General features: G+C 48.1%; 1 protein-coding gene across 2 annotated transcripts in view; it reads left to right on the top strand.

Moving 5' to 3' along the window:
* Positions 1-237: 237 nt before the first annotated feature.
* The window catches only part of LHX6 (LIM homeobox 6), a 39,228-nt gene continuing 22,573 nt past the window's right edge, over positions 238-16,892 (top strand). For both annotated transcript variants that reach the window (XM_007474597.3, XM_007474596.2), the window contains exons 1-4: positions 238-1,323; positions 2,531-2,602; positions 3,034-3,216; positions 3,707-3,828. In XM_007474597.3, the coding sequence (XP_007474659.2) occupies positions 1,243-1,323; positions 2,531-2,602; positions 3,034-3,216; positions 3,707-3,828 (458 nt within the window). In that variant the 5' untranslated portion in view covers positions 238-1,242. The remainder of the gene's footprint in view (positions 1,324-2,530; positions 2,603-3,033; positions 3,217-3,706; positions 3,829-16,892) is intronic.

Below are 16,892 nucleotides of genomic sequence, written 5' to 3'. Positions count from 1 at the left end.
CCCCCACCCATGCCATTCCCTAACCCAACCCACCCTTGTGAGGAGGTGGGGGAAGGGAGGAAAGGAGATCTAGTCTGATCTTCCTTAGCCTTCCTTAGCCTGATTCCTGGAGCTCTCTTAGCCAGGAAAGGGTCCAGAGGAAGGTGCTCCAAGCCCTTCAGTTTCTTCCCAATTTGACTTTAAGTCTAGTTCCTAAGGTACCTTACTTTCTGTTAGGGTTAGTGCCAGCCTGTGGGCATGGGTGGGTGGAATTGTGTGTCAGTCTGGCTATTTATATATGTGTCCTATGTGTGCTGTATGTGATGTGTGTGTGGTGGGAGAGTGTGAGTGGATGTGTGTGCAAAAATGTGGTGGACACCACTAGGTGTATGTATATGTTTAAGGACAACCATCCATAGAGTCAGGATGACTATGTGCAAAGTAAATGTGTGAATGTGGTGTATGTGCTAATGTGTGTGATAGGAAACATATCCCAGAAGGGTGAGTGTGAATGGTGGCACCCGGTATGTGTAGGGTGTGTAAAGTACGTGGCCATGTAGAGGGGTTTGTGTGCACAAACATAAACAGAAGAAGGGACATGTACAGATAGTAAAGGTGAATGCATATGGTGGCAGGGGGTGCCCATGTGTGCGTTGAGTCTGTGGCGATGTGTAGATCTGTATGTCTGTATGTCTGTGTGTGGTATGTGTCTGGGTCTAGTTTTCTTCTTAGCAGGGATTGGTCAGGCCGGAACTCTTCTTGAACCCAGTGGAGAATCAAGCAACTGCCACTTCCATAAGAGGAGAGGGAAGAAGAGGAAAAAGAGAGGAGAGAAAGGAGGGGAAAGGAGAGGAGGAAGAAAGGAGGAGGGAAAAGGAAAGGGGGGAGGGAAGAAGGCTAAGAAGAGGGGGAGGAAGAGGAGGAGGAAAGAAAGAGAAGACGAGAAAAAGAAGAGGCGGAGGGAAAGAGGGGTGGAGAAGAAGAGGAGGAAGAAGAGGAAGAAGGGGAGGAGGAGGAAGAGAAGGGCAGGAGGAGCAAAGGAGGAGCAGGGGCGGGGGCCGGGGCCTTTCCAAGTTTGTTGGGACGGTACTTGGCAGCCCGTAGGGATCGGAGCCTGAAGGTGGGGCGGGGGTGTTGGGGGTTCCCGGACCGTGTGAGGGGGAGGGGGAGCGGGGCTCTGTAGCCTGAGGGGCTGGCTCCGCTCTCCTCTCCTGTCCTTCGCTGCTCCTTGCCCGGCTCTTCCCCAGTCGCTTGCCGGGGCCCATGTATTGGAAGCATGAGAACTGCGCCGCCCCAGCGCCCGCGGGCGGTCGCCTCCCTTCTGAAGGGGTCCCAGCCGACCAGGTGAGAGTTAGAGCTTTCAGCTCGGGCCCCCTCAGTAGCGTGATCGGATGCGGGGGAACCGGGGAGCGCCCGGCCCGCCAAGAGCCCAGGGTTTGGGGCAGGGAGGGTAAGGGGGGGGAAAGAGAAAATCCGCCGGGGGGGGGGGGGGGTGTGGGTTGGTTAGGGGGAGGGAGGAAGGGAGACAGGCGGGGGAGCCCGGGAGGGAGCCGGTCGAAGGGGAGGGGGGTGACACGCGAAAAGAAATCGGGAAAAAAAAGGCAAACATTATGCAAATGTTTGAGGAATTTCTCAAAAAAAAAAAAAAGCGATTTAGCCACGAGCAGGGAATCATGATGGGGGGAGCTCGGTATTGTCTGCTTGAATAGGGGCTTAATAACCCAAATGCGCCGAGGGGTTGTGGAGATGCAACGCTCAGAATTCCAAAGCCGCTGCCCTTTTCCGAGCCTTGAATACCAAGCTGCCGAAGGATTCGGTTGGGGAAGGGGGTGGAGTGGGGGTGGGTGGTTTTCCCCCTTCCCCTTTATTTCTTGTATTTTCTACCTTTTATCTTTTTGCCCCCTTTCTTACCGCCCCCACCCCTACTTCCAAAGAGACCTTAGAACCTGCGCCCGCTCGGCTGAAATCTGGGACCATTTGCCTGCTTCGCGGTGCGAGTCCGGGCTGTTCCTCCTCCTCCTCTTGGGTTTCTCTCTTTCTCTCTCTCCCTTACTGCATTTTGTGCCAGAGTAGAAGGGGGGCAAGAGGAGGGGGGCAGGAGGAGAAGAAAAATTCGATTTTTAATTACTACCATTAAAAAATCAAATTTGCAATTCTTTGGGTGGTCTGATCCATTTTCTGATTGACAGCTGGAATTGACACCCTCCATACCTCTTATCTCGGGCATTTACGACAATTTCTAATTGCAGGTAGTTTGTGTGTTTCAGAGCTGTGGATTGCAGGGGAACGGAGCGATTACTTCAAGAGCCACGGGTTAAGTGCGGGGAGGGAGGGGGGGAGAGAAAAAAAATTCCATCCAAATTCAAATTGCTTCATTAAAGAGACACCGCTTTTGTAGAGAAGGGTTTAAATGCCCGTTGGAAAGTTCTGAGGTATTGTTTTGCTGCGGCTTATATAGGGGGCGCGGGAAGGCGCAGCGCGGACGCAGCCGGCTCTTGGCCGTCGCTCCCTCGCTGCGTGTGACTCCCGCTCTCTGTCTTTTCCCCTCAAGGTGATGGCTCAGCCAGGGCCCGGCTGTAAAGCCAGCTCCCGTTGCTTGGAGGGAACCGCACCGCCCAGCATGGTAAGCCGGGCCCTAGGACGCCCGGGTCCTTTCTCCCCAGCCAGACACACAGCCGCAGCTCCCGCTCCCCTTTCTCCACCCTTTCCCCACTCCTGGCTCCCTGGGGTGGGTGCACTGGAGAAATTTCGTTGAGACACATCTTCCTTTTCCCGGGGGAGGGGTGACCAAGGAGAGAAAGCAGACGCTTTGGTCTGTGGTCCTGCTCAAGTGACTGACGCCTTGGTCGGGTATGATTCCCTCCAGCTCCCCCAGAGGACGCATGTAGGGCAGAGTCCGACCCAGAGAGGCTAAGGGGGACTCTCCTGATATCTCCACCCCACCCTTTCCACCTCCCACACCCAAACGGGAATGTGACTAAAGGGGAGGGGGCACTTCTTACTGGCTTCTTGAATCCCGACTCAGCCGTATCCCCCTCCTCTTCTTTCTTGCAGGCTCAGTCCGACGGAGATGCTCTATCTGGGGGCCTAGACAAGGACGAGGGACGCTCTTCTCCCTGCACTCCCAGCACCCCTTCAGTCTGCTCGCCTCCCTCCGCCTCCTCCTCGGTGCCGTCCGCAGGCAAGAACATCTGCTCCAGCTGCGGCCTCGAGATTCTCGATCGTTACCTGCTCAAGGTATGTGCGCTTAGAGACGGAGAACGTCGGAGGTGGAACATAGAATGTTAAAACTAGAAGGAACCTTAGCATATAGAATGAACGAGCTGGAAGGGATCCTAGAACACAGAATGATAGAACGGAGAAAGTCAAAGCTGGAAAGGACCTTAGAATAGAAAATGTTAAAAAACGTAAGATGTCAGCTGGAAGGGGACTTTTAAAAATCTAGTCAAAATACTATGCTTTGAGGAAATTAAGGGCAGGTGACTCGACTGTTCAAGGTCACACAACGAGTTGGCAGCAGAGCAAGGACTAGAACCTGGGCCCGGAAAACAGGTGAAGAGTAAATCGAGTGGCCTGGCTTTCCAGCTTCCCCCTATCCACCCGGGACACTGTTCCCGAGAGCTGTGAACAGCTGTGGGGAGCGGGGAAGGACTGGGACACTGGAGACCTGACCGAGCCCCAACTCTCCCTTTTCTTCTCTTTCCCCACCTTCGTCTCTGCTATCCAGGTCAACAACTTGATCTGGCACGTTCGATGCCTGGAATGCTCTGTCTGTCGAACGTCACTTCGGCAGCAGAATAGCTGCTACATTAAGAACAAGGAAATCTTCTGCAAAATGGACTATTTCAGGTAGGAACGGAGGTGCCCCGAAGGCCGGGGCCTCGACCACTAAAAGGAGCGGGATTGAAATGGGGGCGGGGATTTTTGCCGTGTGCCTCGAGAGAGGGGATCTCTACCCGCTTTCTACGTCTTGGGGAGGCAAGAAAGGACAGGGCAAGCTGCAGCCGTCCTCGCAGTTCCCTCAGCCAACTTCCCAAGCTAGAAGGAACCCGCTTGTGGCGACAGATTCCATTCAGTTAGGTAGTCATCTCTGAGGCCACAGAGTGGTGTAGGAAAAAAAAAAAGGAAAAGCAATTTTGCTCTTGATGCCAGAACAGAGGGAAGGGGTGCCCAGTCTGCCACCCAGATGGGGATCCTTATCATCTTGCTTCGTGAAATGAATTAAAGAATGGGGTAGTGATGATACAGCTCTTTTGGGGGGCCCAGTGAGGTGGGGGAAGGGGTCTACCTTGGAGCTCCCCTGGCACTTGGCTGGGCACCTTCCCTCTGTTCCTTCATCAGAACTGGGAGTCTCAGATTGTGGTCTGGCCAGAGAGGAAAGACCTTGGCATCCCAGCCTCCCTCTAGTTGGAACTGGTGAAGGTACCAGTGAAGTCAGTCTCTTCACACCCTTGACAAATTCCTATCCATAAGAGTCCACAGCTCTAGTGAATGGCAGAGAACTGGGAAATGTCAGAGAGCTGGACCTATATTCCTCAGGGAAGGATGCTAACCCCTCCACCTGCAGTCAGCTCTCTTCCTTTCCATCCCCCCCTCCCCCAAGGAACCTTGAAGAGGGCTAGATGTTGTGGGAGGGCAAAGAGAACCAACCCCACATGGAGAGGAGTGAAGAGGGAAACAAGAAGATGTTTTCCTCTATGGTCCCAGCAACCTCCACCTATAATTAGTCTGTTCTTCTCTCAGCTTCAGCCTTTTGGTCTCCTTCTCTCCTTGCTGGTATTTGAAGGGCAGGGGTTTTTGGTGGACCTAGGGGTTAGTCTGTAGCCTCTCTTCTTTCCTGTTCTTCCTCTCCCCCACTGAAGAGCACAGAATTACAAAATGCTAAAACGGGGCACTGAAAGTATCAAATGCTGCCCCTGGGAGGGACTTTTAAGACATACAATGTTAGAAGTAAAAAAGATTTCAGTCCAACTTCACTTTACATATGTGAAAACTGCAGTCCAAAGTGTGGCTTGCCCTCAGTCACAAAGCTGGTGAGTTGTTGGAGCCAAGGTTCGCATCCAAATCATTTTTTTTCCTAAATGCGGTCTTCTTCACTATATCAGAAAATCCAGATCCGTGGTCCCTTGGGCAAGACTGGTCTCAGCCTTGTCCCTGATAGGGGTCATTCTTGGGGGAAGAGGTCACTTTTAGGACAGAGTCCTTAAATGGGGGAGGGATAGCTAGGCCACCCCAGGAAAAGAGAATTACCTTTTTCACCCAGAAAAGGAAGGATCCTGGACTCCTGCCCCACCCCCACTGCTAGGAAGCCGGGAGATTGGGGGGAAGGGTTTAATCAGGCTCTGGAACATACAACCACCTCCTTTTGGCTACACATAAGCATATGGGGATAGGGAAAGCTTTTTTTTCCCTCATCACCCTCAGTGAAGGATTGGTTTCAACTGAAAGGATTTTCCCTTCCACCCCCTCCCCAGGCTTTTGGGGTGGTGATGATGGTGATGGGAATGAGGATAATAACAATAGTAGTAAATACCCTTTATGGTACATTATTGAAACAACTCTGTGAGGCTGGTAGGATCATAGGAGCATATATTTATAGCTAGAAGGGTTCTTAGAAGTCATCTAGTCCAACTCCCTCATTTTACAGATGAGGAAAGGAAGGCCCAGAAAGACTAAAATACTTAAGGTCAGAGACAGTAATATGAGCAACAGAGGTAGGATTTGAACTTGGGTTTGCTGTCTTCACATTCAGTAATCTTTACAGTATATCATAGTATTACCCATAGAAGTATAAGCTCTAGTTGAAAATAATAAAATAGACATCATGGGCAAGTTACAAAACTTAGAAGTGGCCTGGACTTAAATCATTTAGTCAAATCCCCTTATTTTATAAATGAAAAAGGTTGATGCTTGGAGAGGGCAAGTGACTTATCCAGGGTCAATCAATCCATCAATAATAGCTTATTAAGTGCCTACTATGTGCCAGGCAAGTACTATGCTAAGTGCTGGAGATACAAAAAAAAAAAAAGAGAGAGAGAGACAAGACTGCCCTCAAGGAGCTTACAATCTAATGGGGGAAACAATATGCAAACAAATATATACAAAGCAAGTCATATATAGGAAAAATAGGAGATAGTAAATAGAGGGAAGATACTGGAACTGAGAGGTTGGGGAAGGCTTCTTGTAGAACGTGAGACTTTAGTTAAGATTTAAAGAAAGCCAGGAAGGTCAATAATAAGATCAGAGAAGGGACATTTCAGGTATGGGTAGAGCCAGACAAAATGCCTGGAGCCAAGAGAAGTATCTTGTTTGTGGAACAGCCAGGAGGTCCATGTCACTGAATTCAAGGGTATGTTTCAGAGAGGAAAATGTAAGAAGACTGGAAAGGTAGGAGGGGGGCTAGGTTAGGAAGGGCTTTGAATGCCAACCAGAGCATTTTGTATTTAATCCTTGAGGCAACAGGATGCCATGGATTTTACTGAATAGGGGGATGAGCTCAAGACTTGTGCTTTAGAAAAATGCCCTTAATGGCTGAATAGAAGATGGGGGGGAGGAGATTGAAGGGAGTCTTTTAGCAAGAATAGGTCTTTGGAGCCAGGAGGGGGCTCTAAGAAGAGGGATAGAGATTCTGTGTATGTATTTGAAGAAGCATCCAAGGTCAAAGGGCCAAGGTTGAATTCTAAGAGTCTAGTCTGGTTTCTGCCTTTTCCATATCCATATTTATGTCTCTCTGAGAATTAATTTGTGTGCGCTTGTCCCATAAGACACTTCTGTCTACTTTTAGAGCTGAAGCTTGGCTTTTAGTGGGCATGTCATGGGAGTCTGCAGTTATGGTCTTTGTTGAATGTCAGAGAATCTAGAATTGGTAGGGACATTAGAGATGTTATAGTCCAACAGCCTAATTTTACCCACAAGGCCCAGGAAGGAGAAATGATTTGGCCAACAAAATATCACCCAGTGGGTCAGGGCCTCCACTCACTGACCCATTTACAAGATGCCCTATTTTAGAATAGGAAGTCTTTAAATTGAACAAAATAGATTAGCCAAGGAAGTTGAGATGCAGGAAAGGAAGACAGCACAATAGTTGGTGCCTTCTCTCGTATCACCTTGATATGTCCATAGAAAAATTCCTTGGTGTTTGTTTTAGGTGCTCCCAGTGTCTTTATCACTAGGACCCTTCATTTTGGGCCTTGTTGAGTTTGCAAGGTGGATGGAGGTTCCCCAGAACAGACTTGGGATGATGGCATAATGAGCATTGGTTTGCTCCACAACGTGTGTGTGCACGCACGCATTTGATTATGAGGGGGAATGCATTCTGTGTGGCAGGGTGGGAATAATTTGGGGTATATAGATAAAAGTATGCATGTGTATGTATGTTAAAGCATATACAAGAGACAGCATAGGGTATTGGGGAAAACATTTGATTTTTGAATCAAAGTATCTGAGTTAAAATCCCAGATCTTCCACTAAATGCTGTGTGACCTTGAAGAAGATATTTCTCTCTCAGGGCTTTAGTTTCATCTGTAAAATGACCTCTGAGATCTCTTCAAATTCTAAATCTGTGGCATGAGGCTCTTTTGTAGATGTCTAGACATATGTGTACATGTAGGGTGGTATAAAGTATGGTTGTGTACAAGAGGAAAGTCTGAGTGTGTGTGTGGGTATCAGAGCATATAAGAAAATGCCAAGTGGGGTGATATGTGTGCATCAGGGTAAATATGAAAGATTTGTATTATGTGCATCAAAGCATGTGGGAAATGGGGGTGAGAGGAAGGAGAAGGGATGACAATGGGGGTGAGAGGAAGGAGAAGGGATGCCACGTCCCACCCCTCATCATCTACCCTGGCACAGGAGGAAACAAAACTGCCCATTTGCTTCCTGGCTCCCTCTTAGAAACCCATTTTCCCTGGCTATGGAAAGAGAGAGTCTCCAATGGAAGGTCTGGGCTCATGTCTGAAAAACTAGTCATTCTTAGTAATGTCACTCCCTCTGCAATGTGTCCCTCTCCCCCAAACCTGAACAATGTGTGCTTATGTGAGTACAAATATATTTCTAGGTGTGTCTGGGTCTGTGTGAGAATAAGTGTGTGTGATAGCCTTTGCTCTTGGAATGAACCTGTAGATCTGTCTTTGTATAAGAGCATCTCTGAATTTGTGCAAAAAAAGAGATTTATGTATGTGAGATTTAATTCATGAGCATGAAAGAATTAGTCTCTGTGAGACAGTGTATGTGAAAAAGTGTATGTCTATAAATTTCAATATTCATGACTTTCTGCAAATTTCTCTGTTGTGTATGTGTGTGAATGAGTATATGTCTATAGGGGTATGTGTGTGTGTGCACTCCCATGTGTTTATATGCCTGTGGACTCCTTGCACAGGAACCACTAGGCAGGCTCTGTCTCTCTGAGAAGGACAGGATAACTGGACAGGGTTCTCTTACTCCCAGCCTGGAAAAGTATCTGTCTTAGTTCATGGTTAAGGTTCCTTAGAACCAAGATCAAGCCTCGAGATCTCAAAGGAAACTTCCCCAGAAGAGTCAAGGGAGACTGCAGTGACATTTTGCACCACCCTCCTTCCAACTGTATGTTTTGTTCTGAGTGGGCTCTGATCCCCCCCCTTCCCCCAGGGAAGTAGGGGGACCCAGGTTCTGATCTTGACTCCCTTCCACTTTCAGTTTTCTAATCTGTCAGACAAGACAAAATCTTGGAGGGTTTTTCCTGTTCTAATATTCGATATTCTAACATTTTATGTGCTACTCACTACCTGTATGACCTTGGGAAATCTACTTCTGGGCTTAGGTTTCTTCATCTACAAAACAAGTGAGTTGGTCTGGCTGATCCAACCTCCTTTTGAACTCTAACATTCTGCGTTCTAAGGTCTCTTCCGGCTCTAACCTTCTTTACTCCTAGGCCTCTTCTAGCTTCAGTATCTTGGGATTCTCATGGGGATGGGCCAATCTGTCTTGATCACACTCTGCTTTCAAATAGTGGGGATTACTGGAACTGGCAGGCTGTGGGGTTAGAATGTTGGCATTATTGACTTCTCGGGGTCCCCTGAAGTCTGAAAGTGAGGAGGGGGAAAGGTACCCTAGTCCATTTGCTGACATTCTTCTCTGGGGCTGCTGTCAACCCTGCCCTTTTAGTTCCTGGCTCCTTTCCCTCAGATCCTCCCAAAGGGCCAGGGACCCCACCCATTAGGGTCTCAGCTCTGACAGCCCCAGGTTTATTGACTTTCAGGGATTGGCAGCCTCTGTCAGAGCAGCAAAGGAGGGGCCCACTTGGCTTGGTCGGCTTCTACTTTAGATTTTCTGCCTTTGCTCTGTGGTCAACTGGGTTCTCTCCTTCCCTTCCCTGCCACCTCCCCTGCCAAATTATCAAATCGAGGTTCCTGCCCAGCCTCAGTTAAAGTCTTGTTGCAACTGAAAAACAAATCCATGTGTTTTGCCTGAACTTTTCAAAACTGCCCCCAATACTCTCATGTGCCAAATGTCTCTCAACTTTTGTCATCTATAAATTGGGGATAATACCCCACAGACTTTGCAAGTAACATATGAGATTATGTACGTAATTTACTTTTCAAGCCTAAAACATGATATGGTTGTTAGGAGGAAGAGAAAAGATGGTTTTCCATTTTAAGCCCCTCCACCCCTACCTCAACTCTAATAGCAGCCAACAAGCAAAACAGTTGAGGACAAGAGGCACTTTGTTGAGGCAAGTAGGTGGCTCAGTAGATAGAGAGCCAGACCTAGAAATGAGAGGTCCCGAGTTCAAATGTGACTTCAGACATTTCCAGTAGCCTATCCCTTTACCACTTTTCTGCCTTGGAACCAGTACTTAAAACCAATACTTAATATTGACTCTAAGAAAGAAGGCAAAGATTGCTTGTTTTTGTTTCTTTGTTTTGTTTTTAAGAGGTGCTTTACAGTGTTTCTGGCTTAGAACTGTTTGCTTTTGGAGTAGTAGGGAACACATTAATTCCGTTTCATGCTTTTAAATTTACAAAGCTTTTTCCTCATAACTATTCCATTAGGTTGGTAGTATAAGTTTTATCCTCTCCATCTTATGGAGAGGAAACATGAAGTTCAGACAGATGACTTGTTGAAGGTCACAACACTAGTTAGTGTCATGGTCAACATTTGAACCCTGGTCTCCCCAGGCAGCACGTGTTCTACAGAGCCATGTGAAAGTAGATGAATTGGCTAGGTGTGCTAGTACCAAAGCTATCAACTCAGAATGTTAGAGTTGGAAGCAACTAGAATTCAATGGCTTCATTTTACAAGATGGGACCTGAGACAAAAGGGCCAGTTAAAACACAGGCTCACTGGTACCAGATTCTTATTATATGAGCTTGTTTGTGCTTACTGATTGCTTTTAAATCAGGCTATGAAGAGAATCAAGAGTCTAAAAAGTTACCTAGAAGTAATGGCTTTAAAGAACATTGCTCTGAGAGGACTAGATCTGGAGTCTAAACCTAACTACTGCCAACCTGATCGTGCTCTTATTAGAGAAGGCACTTTCCCTCCCTAAGCCTTAATTTCCTCATCTGTAAAAAATAAAAAAAAAATTTAAAAGAGGTTAAAGTGGTTGCTCTCTAAGGCCCTTTCCCAGTCTTAAAAAAATTCCAATTTGGCACACATACACATACACTTCTTTAATAAAGCATGGGAACTGCAGCAAAATCAAATCAAGTAAGATTTCTGAGGAGCTGACCTCTCACATTAAACAAAAGTTTCTTTGGAGATGGCTTTGTGAAGTAGCTCTAGGCTTCCAGACCTTCTTTTCCATATTTAACTGAGGTGGCAATGGAGGTAGGAACACTGATATCCCAGGGGTACTACCTAGACTCTTGGTACAGTGCTCTTTACCAGATGGTTTCTATCTACTCCCCTTCTAACTCTCCTCTCCCCCCCACCCCCCAACCCTCATAGCCTTATGAACATAACCCAGGCTGGGGGTGAAGTAACGGATACTAAGCACACATTTTAGAAGATAAAACAAATTATTTGTCCTGGAAAGTGATTTGAGTACACTGTTTGAATATAGACCATCAGAGCATCCTGATAGCAAGCAATTCTCCCAATTTAATTACTAAAAGTTTCTCTTCTCTTCTCCTTCAACCTCAGGTCCTGTGCTGGTGAGTCACCCATCCTCTCTTCCTCTCCTTTCCCCTCACACCTCCCCCCCCCATCTGTCTGTCTGTCTCTTTCACACACACACACACACACACACACAAACACACTCCTTATTAAGGGAAGTTACAGATGAGTGTGCATTTCCTATGCCCTGGATCAAAACAAACCTGATGCTGGTCCCTTATCTCCATCAGTGAGTGTTAGTTTGGATCCCATTGAGGGCGAGATGCTGCCTGTAGGTCATGGGGTATTCTAATAGAGTAACTGACCTCTCCCATTTGAGGGGAGCATTAAGTGCTTCCCTCCTCCATCATCTTTCTGAGCTTCACAACGATGCTTTGGTTGTTAGTTGGAAGGGGTAGGGTGATTTTTCTCACTTAATAGAAATTTAAGAGAATGGAAGTGGCTAGCTCAAGGTCTTATAGCAAGGGAGTGGCAAACAGATCAAGAACCAGAATCTGTACCTCTTGACTTGCCTCTGTATTCTTTTCTCTATGCTATGCTGCCAAGCTGGCTGATGGCCAGACTCCAGAAGGGATCGGGAGGGCTCGGAGAGATTCTATAGGCTAATTTTCTTGCATTTTCTACTGGCCTCAGGGCCAGGCTGGGTCCAAATCTCCCAATCCTGGAGGCTATTAGAGTCCCGGTACAACCTAGCCTGTCCGGGTGGAGAACTTCCATCCCCACAAGGCCCGGGACTATATTCAATCCATCTTCGACTACCCCAGACGAGTTCGGCCGCGAGTCTTGGTGACCAAAGTCCTACCTGGGACTAGTGACACATTCCTTGGGGAGCTTATCTACCCCTTGTTCTCTTCCTCATTCCCTGAGCTGATCTAGTCCGAAGCAATAAGGGAAGCCCTTAATTTCTCTCTCTAACCTCGGAATCCTCCAACCCTCCGCTTCTTCCACCGCTACTCTGGTCTGGGGCTGCTCTGCACCTCCCAGCCGCGTGTTCTACTTACGCGCGCCACCACTCATGACACCCAACGCCAGGCCACTCGGCCCCGCGCCGCAATTCGTATTTTTGGCTCCCGGCCGATCCGTTCTCCGGAGCGGGCGCTGCTGCAAGTCCTACAGCTTTCCAGACCCTCAGAACCGTATTCCTCAAGCCAAAACCTTTTCTCCTGCTACATTATCGCACACCTCAGTTCCGTGCCCCTTAACTCAGAGCCGCTGAACATCTTACAGCCCTGGGCGGATCTGGGTCCCTTAGCCCTGCAGGACTGCAAGTCCTATAACCCTGACTTTTGAGCTCCGCGCCGCTCACCTCCGCATTCTAAAGCTTTGCTCAGCTTTGCAACCCAGAGTTCCGAGTCCCGGAGCTTTCCAGCTCGGTGTTCTACACTGTGCATTGTACCGCCGAAAACGTCCATGTACTTTGGTCCAAACTGCTCCGAGTCCTAGAAATCCAGCTGCTCAGAGTCCCGTAGCCCTTCACCCCCGACACTTGCGTCTTACAACCTTTATCCGATCTAATTGCTTGTCTGGATGACTCAAAGCCGTTCGCCGGTCCATGTTCCTCAGTACCGCACTGCAGCACTTTTCCACAGGCCTGAGTTTCTCACGCGCTCCTCTTCTCTGCTTCGTGTATCTCCCTCAGATCAGCATCTCAGGCCCGGATCTACAACCCCAGACTATGTATGTCCCTTGGTTCTGCCTTGCTTCAAGCACTGCAGCCCCCTAGTCTTGAGCCGATAAGTTTCCCACTGCATCACATCTTTCGTTCCCCAACCTTTGAGTTCCGCTGCTTCAGCCCGGTGTCCTACAGCCTCTCACAACTCCGGGTCTTACATCTCGTTATCTTACAGCCCCACACAACTCTCTATTATAATCCCCCATAACTTTCCTGTAGCCCCACGAAATTCTCTCTATAGCCCGTCCCTCCTCAGTCAATGCTGCTTCGCATCGCTCAGTCTTGCGATCCTCTGGTGCATCCACAGGCTTACCATTGCGCTTCTCTCACCCCCTGGCCTCCCCAAGTCTCACAGTCCTGCTTCCCTCAATCTAAATGTTTTTTCCACGTTCTACAGTATTGCGATTCTCAATACATACCAACATTTCCCCCATTTCCAGACCCCTACCTCCTCATTCCCTGCAGTTGTTTTCTTCTCCTTTTCCGTCTATAAGACGGCCCAGGGCTCTTGAACCTTAAGCACCTTCGATCCTGAGCCTTCGGCCCCAACTCTACTCCCTAATGCACCCCCACACTTTGAGGAATCGAGATTTGGAGAAGTCAATTAAAAATGACAACAAATAATAGTTAGATTCTCCCGCAGTCCACCTGATATACGCATTTTACTGTCTAAATTTTGCTTCGTTTAGTTCGCGGGGACTATTTCGTTGTTCGCGGAATTAGGGTAGCACAGGCGAGCCAATACGGGGAAAAGGTGGGGGACCCTCTAGGAAACACCTCTGGGCTGATGAGTGTGGGCGGGCCGCCAGTCTTGGCTTTTCTCTTGAGTTAGGGCCGACCCCGAATTCCCGGTTTCTGTACCCAAACCTCCGAGTCAGGGCCTAGGGCAGAACTGGTGGACTAAGAGCAGCCGAAGCCATGTAGGCGCAGCGACTGCAAAACGGAAGTCGCAAGCGTTGTCAGCCCTTCGGGTCCCAAAGGAGCGGTGTAAAGACTGGCTGAGATCCCTGCTCTTGGGCAGCACGGGGCACCTCAGGTCACGAACTCGGGTGAAGAAGCAAAACATCGAAAGCCTCCGCCGCAGCCAACCCGCGGAATGGGAGTCGGCGGGTCTGAGAACAGAAGACCTAGGTGCTGCGAATTTGGAGGGATCTGAACCGTGGGAGGTCACACTTGGTGAGCTTTCGTTATCTGGAGCAGTGTGGGTAATTGATGAGCTTCAGGCTCCAGGCGAAGGAGCTTTTTGGACGAAAATAGGCCCCTTCAGGGTTGGAATTCGAGTTCCAAGAGGATGGGAGCTTCGATGTTTGATTGTATGGATTATTAGCAGATTAATAACAACGTTCTACGAGGTCTTCGGATAATTGAAAAGTCTCAGGAGAGGTTCCTGGGAGAAAGCTCAGAAGGAGCTCTGGACTCAGAAGAATGAGTTCAAGTCCATTCTCTGTGTGGCCGTTGTTAAATTGTTTTTCGTGACTTTAGTTTCCCCATCTGTAAAATTAGCAGGTTGACCTAGACAGTCTCTAAGGTTTCTCTTTTCCACTTCTAACATTCCGTGATTTTGGACTGGCGTGTGTATTGGAAGCTGGGGCAATGGAGGTAGGTGGTGGGATCCGGCCTCATCCTCCCTCCCCGGAAAGCATACTGGAGCGGTTACCTTCTGTGAGCCCCAGAGAGAAAGATCTCGGTTCCATCTAGCAATCTAGGACCGAGTCCAAAATGAATCCTCGCTGTCAGATTACCTTTGAAGTCAGGAGCCCAAGTGAATGCGAAGGTGTTGGGGGAGGGGGAGGGGAACCCAGATCCGGGCATCGGTGCGTGGATCTCCTTCCAGTTTCCAAAGACTTTGCAGGGTTAGGACCGCGGGCTCCGAATCAAAGGCAGAAAATGGGACCTTAGATTTAAGCGGCTCAACAATATATTCCTGTTAGGGCTCAGAATTATCACTCCTGTTAAACAGGACAATTATAATTAGGGAGCGCTAAAGCTCTAGTGTCTCCAAAATCTTGTCCCTCAATGAACTTCTTACCGCCCGCCCCCCCCCCTCCCCTTTTAACCCTTGCCTTCTGTCTTAGAATTGATCTGTTTCAAGGCAGGAGAGTCATAAGGGCTAGGCAATTGGGGTTAAGTGATTTACCCAAGGTCACACAGCCAGTTTCTCAATCCATTTTGGGTCTAATTTCCCTCCCCCAAAAGCTGACTTAATAGAGATAGCTAGTTTTTAAAATAGTGCTGTCGCATACTTTTTTTGATCATTTGATCCTCACCATAACCTTTTGAGTTCAGTGGTGCATTATCATTCACATTTGATTAAGGGGGAAACTGAGGCTCAAGAATTGAAGTAATTTACAAAAGGTCACAGCTGGAACCCAGTTAATTCCTATCTCCCAGGCTAAGTTATCCATCATCTTACTGACAGACCTCTCAACCAAATAAGCCATAGTTTATGTCTCTCTGATTCTGAAGCTAAATCCGGTGGTGAGGCTGGCAAAGGGGAACGAAAGATCCCTCGCTCTCCCTCTCCCTTCTTTGGCAGTTATGGGTTCCCAGCCATTAGGAGAAGAGAGGTAGTCGTGGAAAATTTATATTCACTGTGAGCCCAAGCCAAACCACATAGACCAGTTTGCAACGAAAGTTTCTTGGAAGATGGGCGCGTTGAATTAAAGGCCATGGGTGCTGATGCTTCGGATTAACCGTGGTTTTGCCATCCCCTTTTTCAGTTTCCCTGGGATTTTTGTCTGAGGTAGTCAACTAAGAGGGGGGGAAAATCACCATACCCCACTTTCTCTGCCTCCTATTTCTTCTCTCAAATGACTCTGCGATTAGTCATTTAAATATACTATAGGATCGTCCTTCCTCTAGGCGGCTAATTAGAGAAGCATCGGCTAATGGGGCCTCTTCCATCCTGGAGAAGAATCTGTACGTTGTTAAGAGCTCAAAGCTGCGTACAATTACTGTAAATTTGAAAGCGAGCAACAAGCGGGACCTGGACCCTTCACCGGGTCCCCTTCTTTATGACTCCATAGCTGGTCCCCAAAGGCCCCGGGGGCAAGAGGGTTTTTTGAGTGAGGGGGTGGGGTGGGGTGGGGGCGGGGCTGGCAAGGCACCACTTAGGGAGCTGAGACAAGAGGCGATCACTGCGGGGAAGTGCAAGAATAGAGAAGAGAGCAAAAAAAGATCTCCAGCCTCAGAAGATGAGGAAGAAGGGAGAGCAAAAATTTTCCCTCTCCCAGCTCAGTCTGGAGAGTGAGACAAGCCTCCTGTCTGCCAGAGGCAGGAGCACCCCGACACATGAAGATAAACACACACACAAAGGGGATCTAACTCTATTTGCTCCAGACACAAAGACAGTCAGATGGATTCGGATGGAAACACTCTCTGACATAACCAGGGACACTTGTAGAAACACAGCATTTAGAGATCCAAAACCACATATACAAGGAGATTTTAAAAAGACCCAGAGACTTATTAAAAAAAAAAAGACAAACATAGATACAGGAGTCCACAGGCGGAGGGTCACAAACAGCAACCTAGATTTCCAAGGGCACAGAGAGGTGCCCTTACATCATGCAGAAAGCACACACATTCATTCACATTTTCACAAAGAGGGAACTAGAGAATGTACACAAACATACAAAAACACAGAGCAAAATAAGACAGGGATGTGCATGTGTGTATTTATACATGGAGATACACTCATGTCCCAAAATGCTGACTTTTACACACGGACATACAAAGATGCAGCATACTCAGGTACCCACACAGCAGTATGTACACCACACAAACAGATTATGCAGACTAGCACATACACACACACACACACACACACACTTACACAGACCACAGTCTTGTTTTAATTAGCTGCGCCCCCTCACTCCCCAGTGACACCATTGAATATACACAATGAAAACATTTTAAACAACTTAAATAAGTTCCCCAATGGAAAATTATGTCATCCATTCTGAAAAATTTACCAAGGCCCCTGGCCCTTGGCCTCTGGCTCCTTTTTCCTCTTCAGGTGACAGGGGGTGCTTTTGGGGGGACAATAAGTTCCAAATTGGGCTTAAATGGATCACCCAGACAGGGAGTAGCGCAAGGTATGGCCAATGTTGCTTGCCCCCCTCCACTAGAATCCGGAGCCTCAGAG

The sequence above is a fragment of the Monodelphis domestica genome, chromosome 1, assembly GCF_027887165.1.
Source record: "Monodelphis domestica isolate mMonDom1 chromosome 1, mMonDom1.pri, whole genome shotgun sequence".
NCBI classification, from domain to species: Eukaryota; Metazoa; Chordata; class Mammalia; order Didelphimorphia; family Didelphidae; genus Monodelphis; species Monodelphis domestica.
The sequence above is the reverse complement of the archived record's forward strand: the minus strand, read 5'-3'. Positions and strand labels throughout refer to the sequence as shown.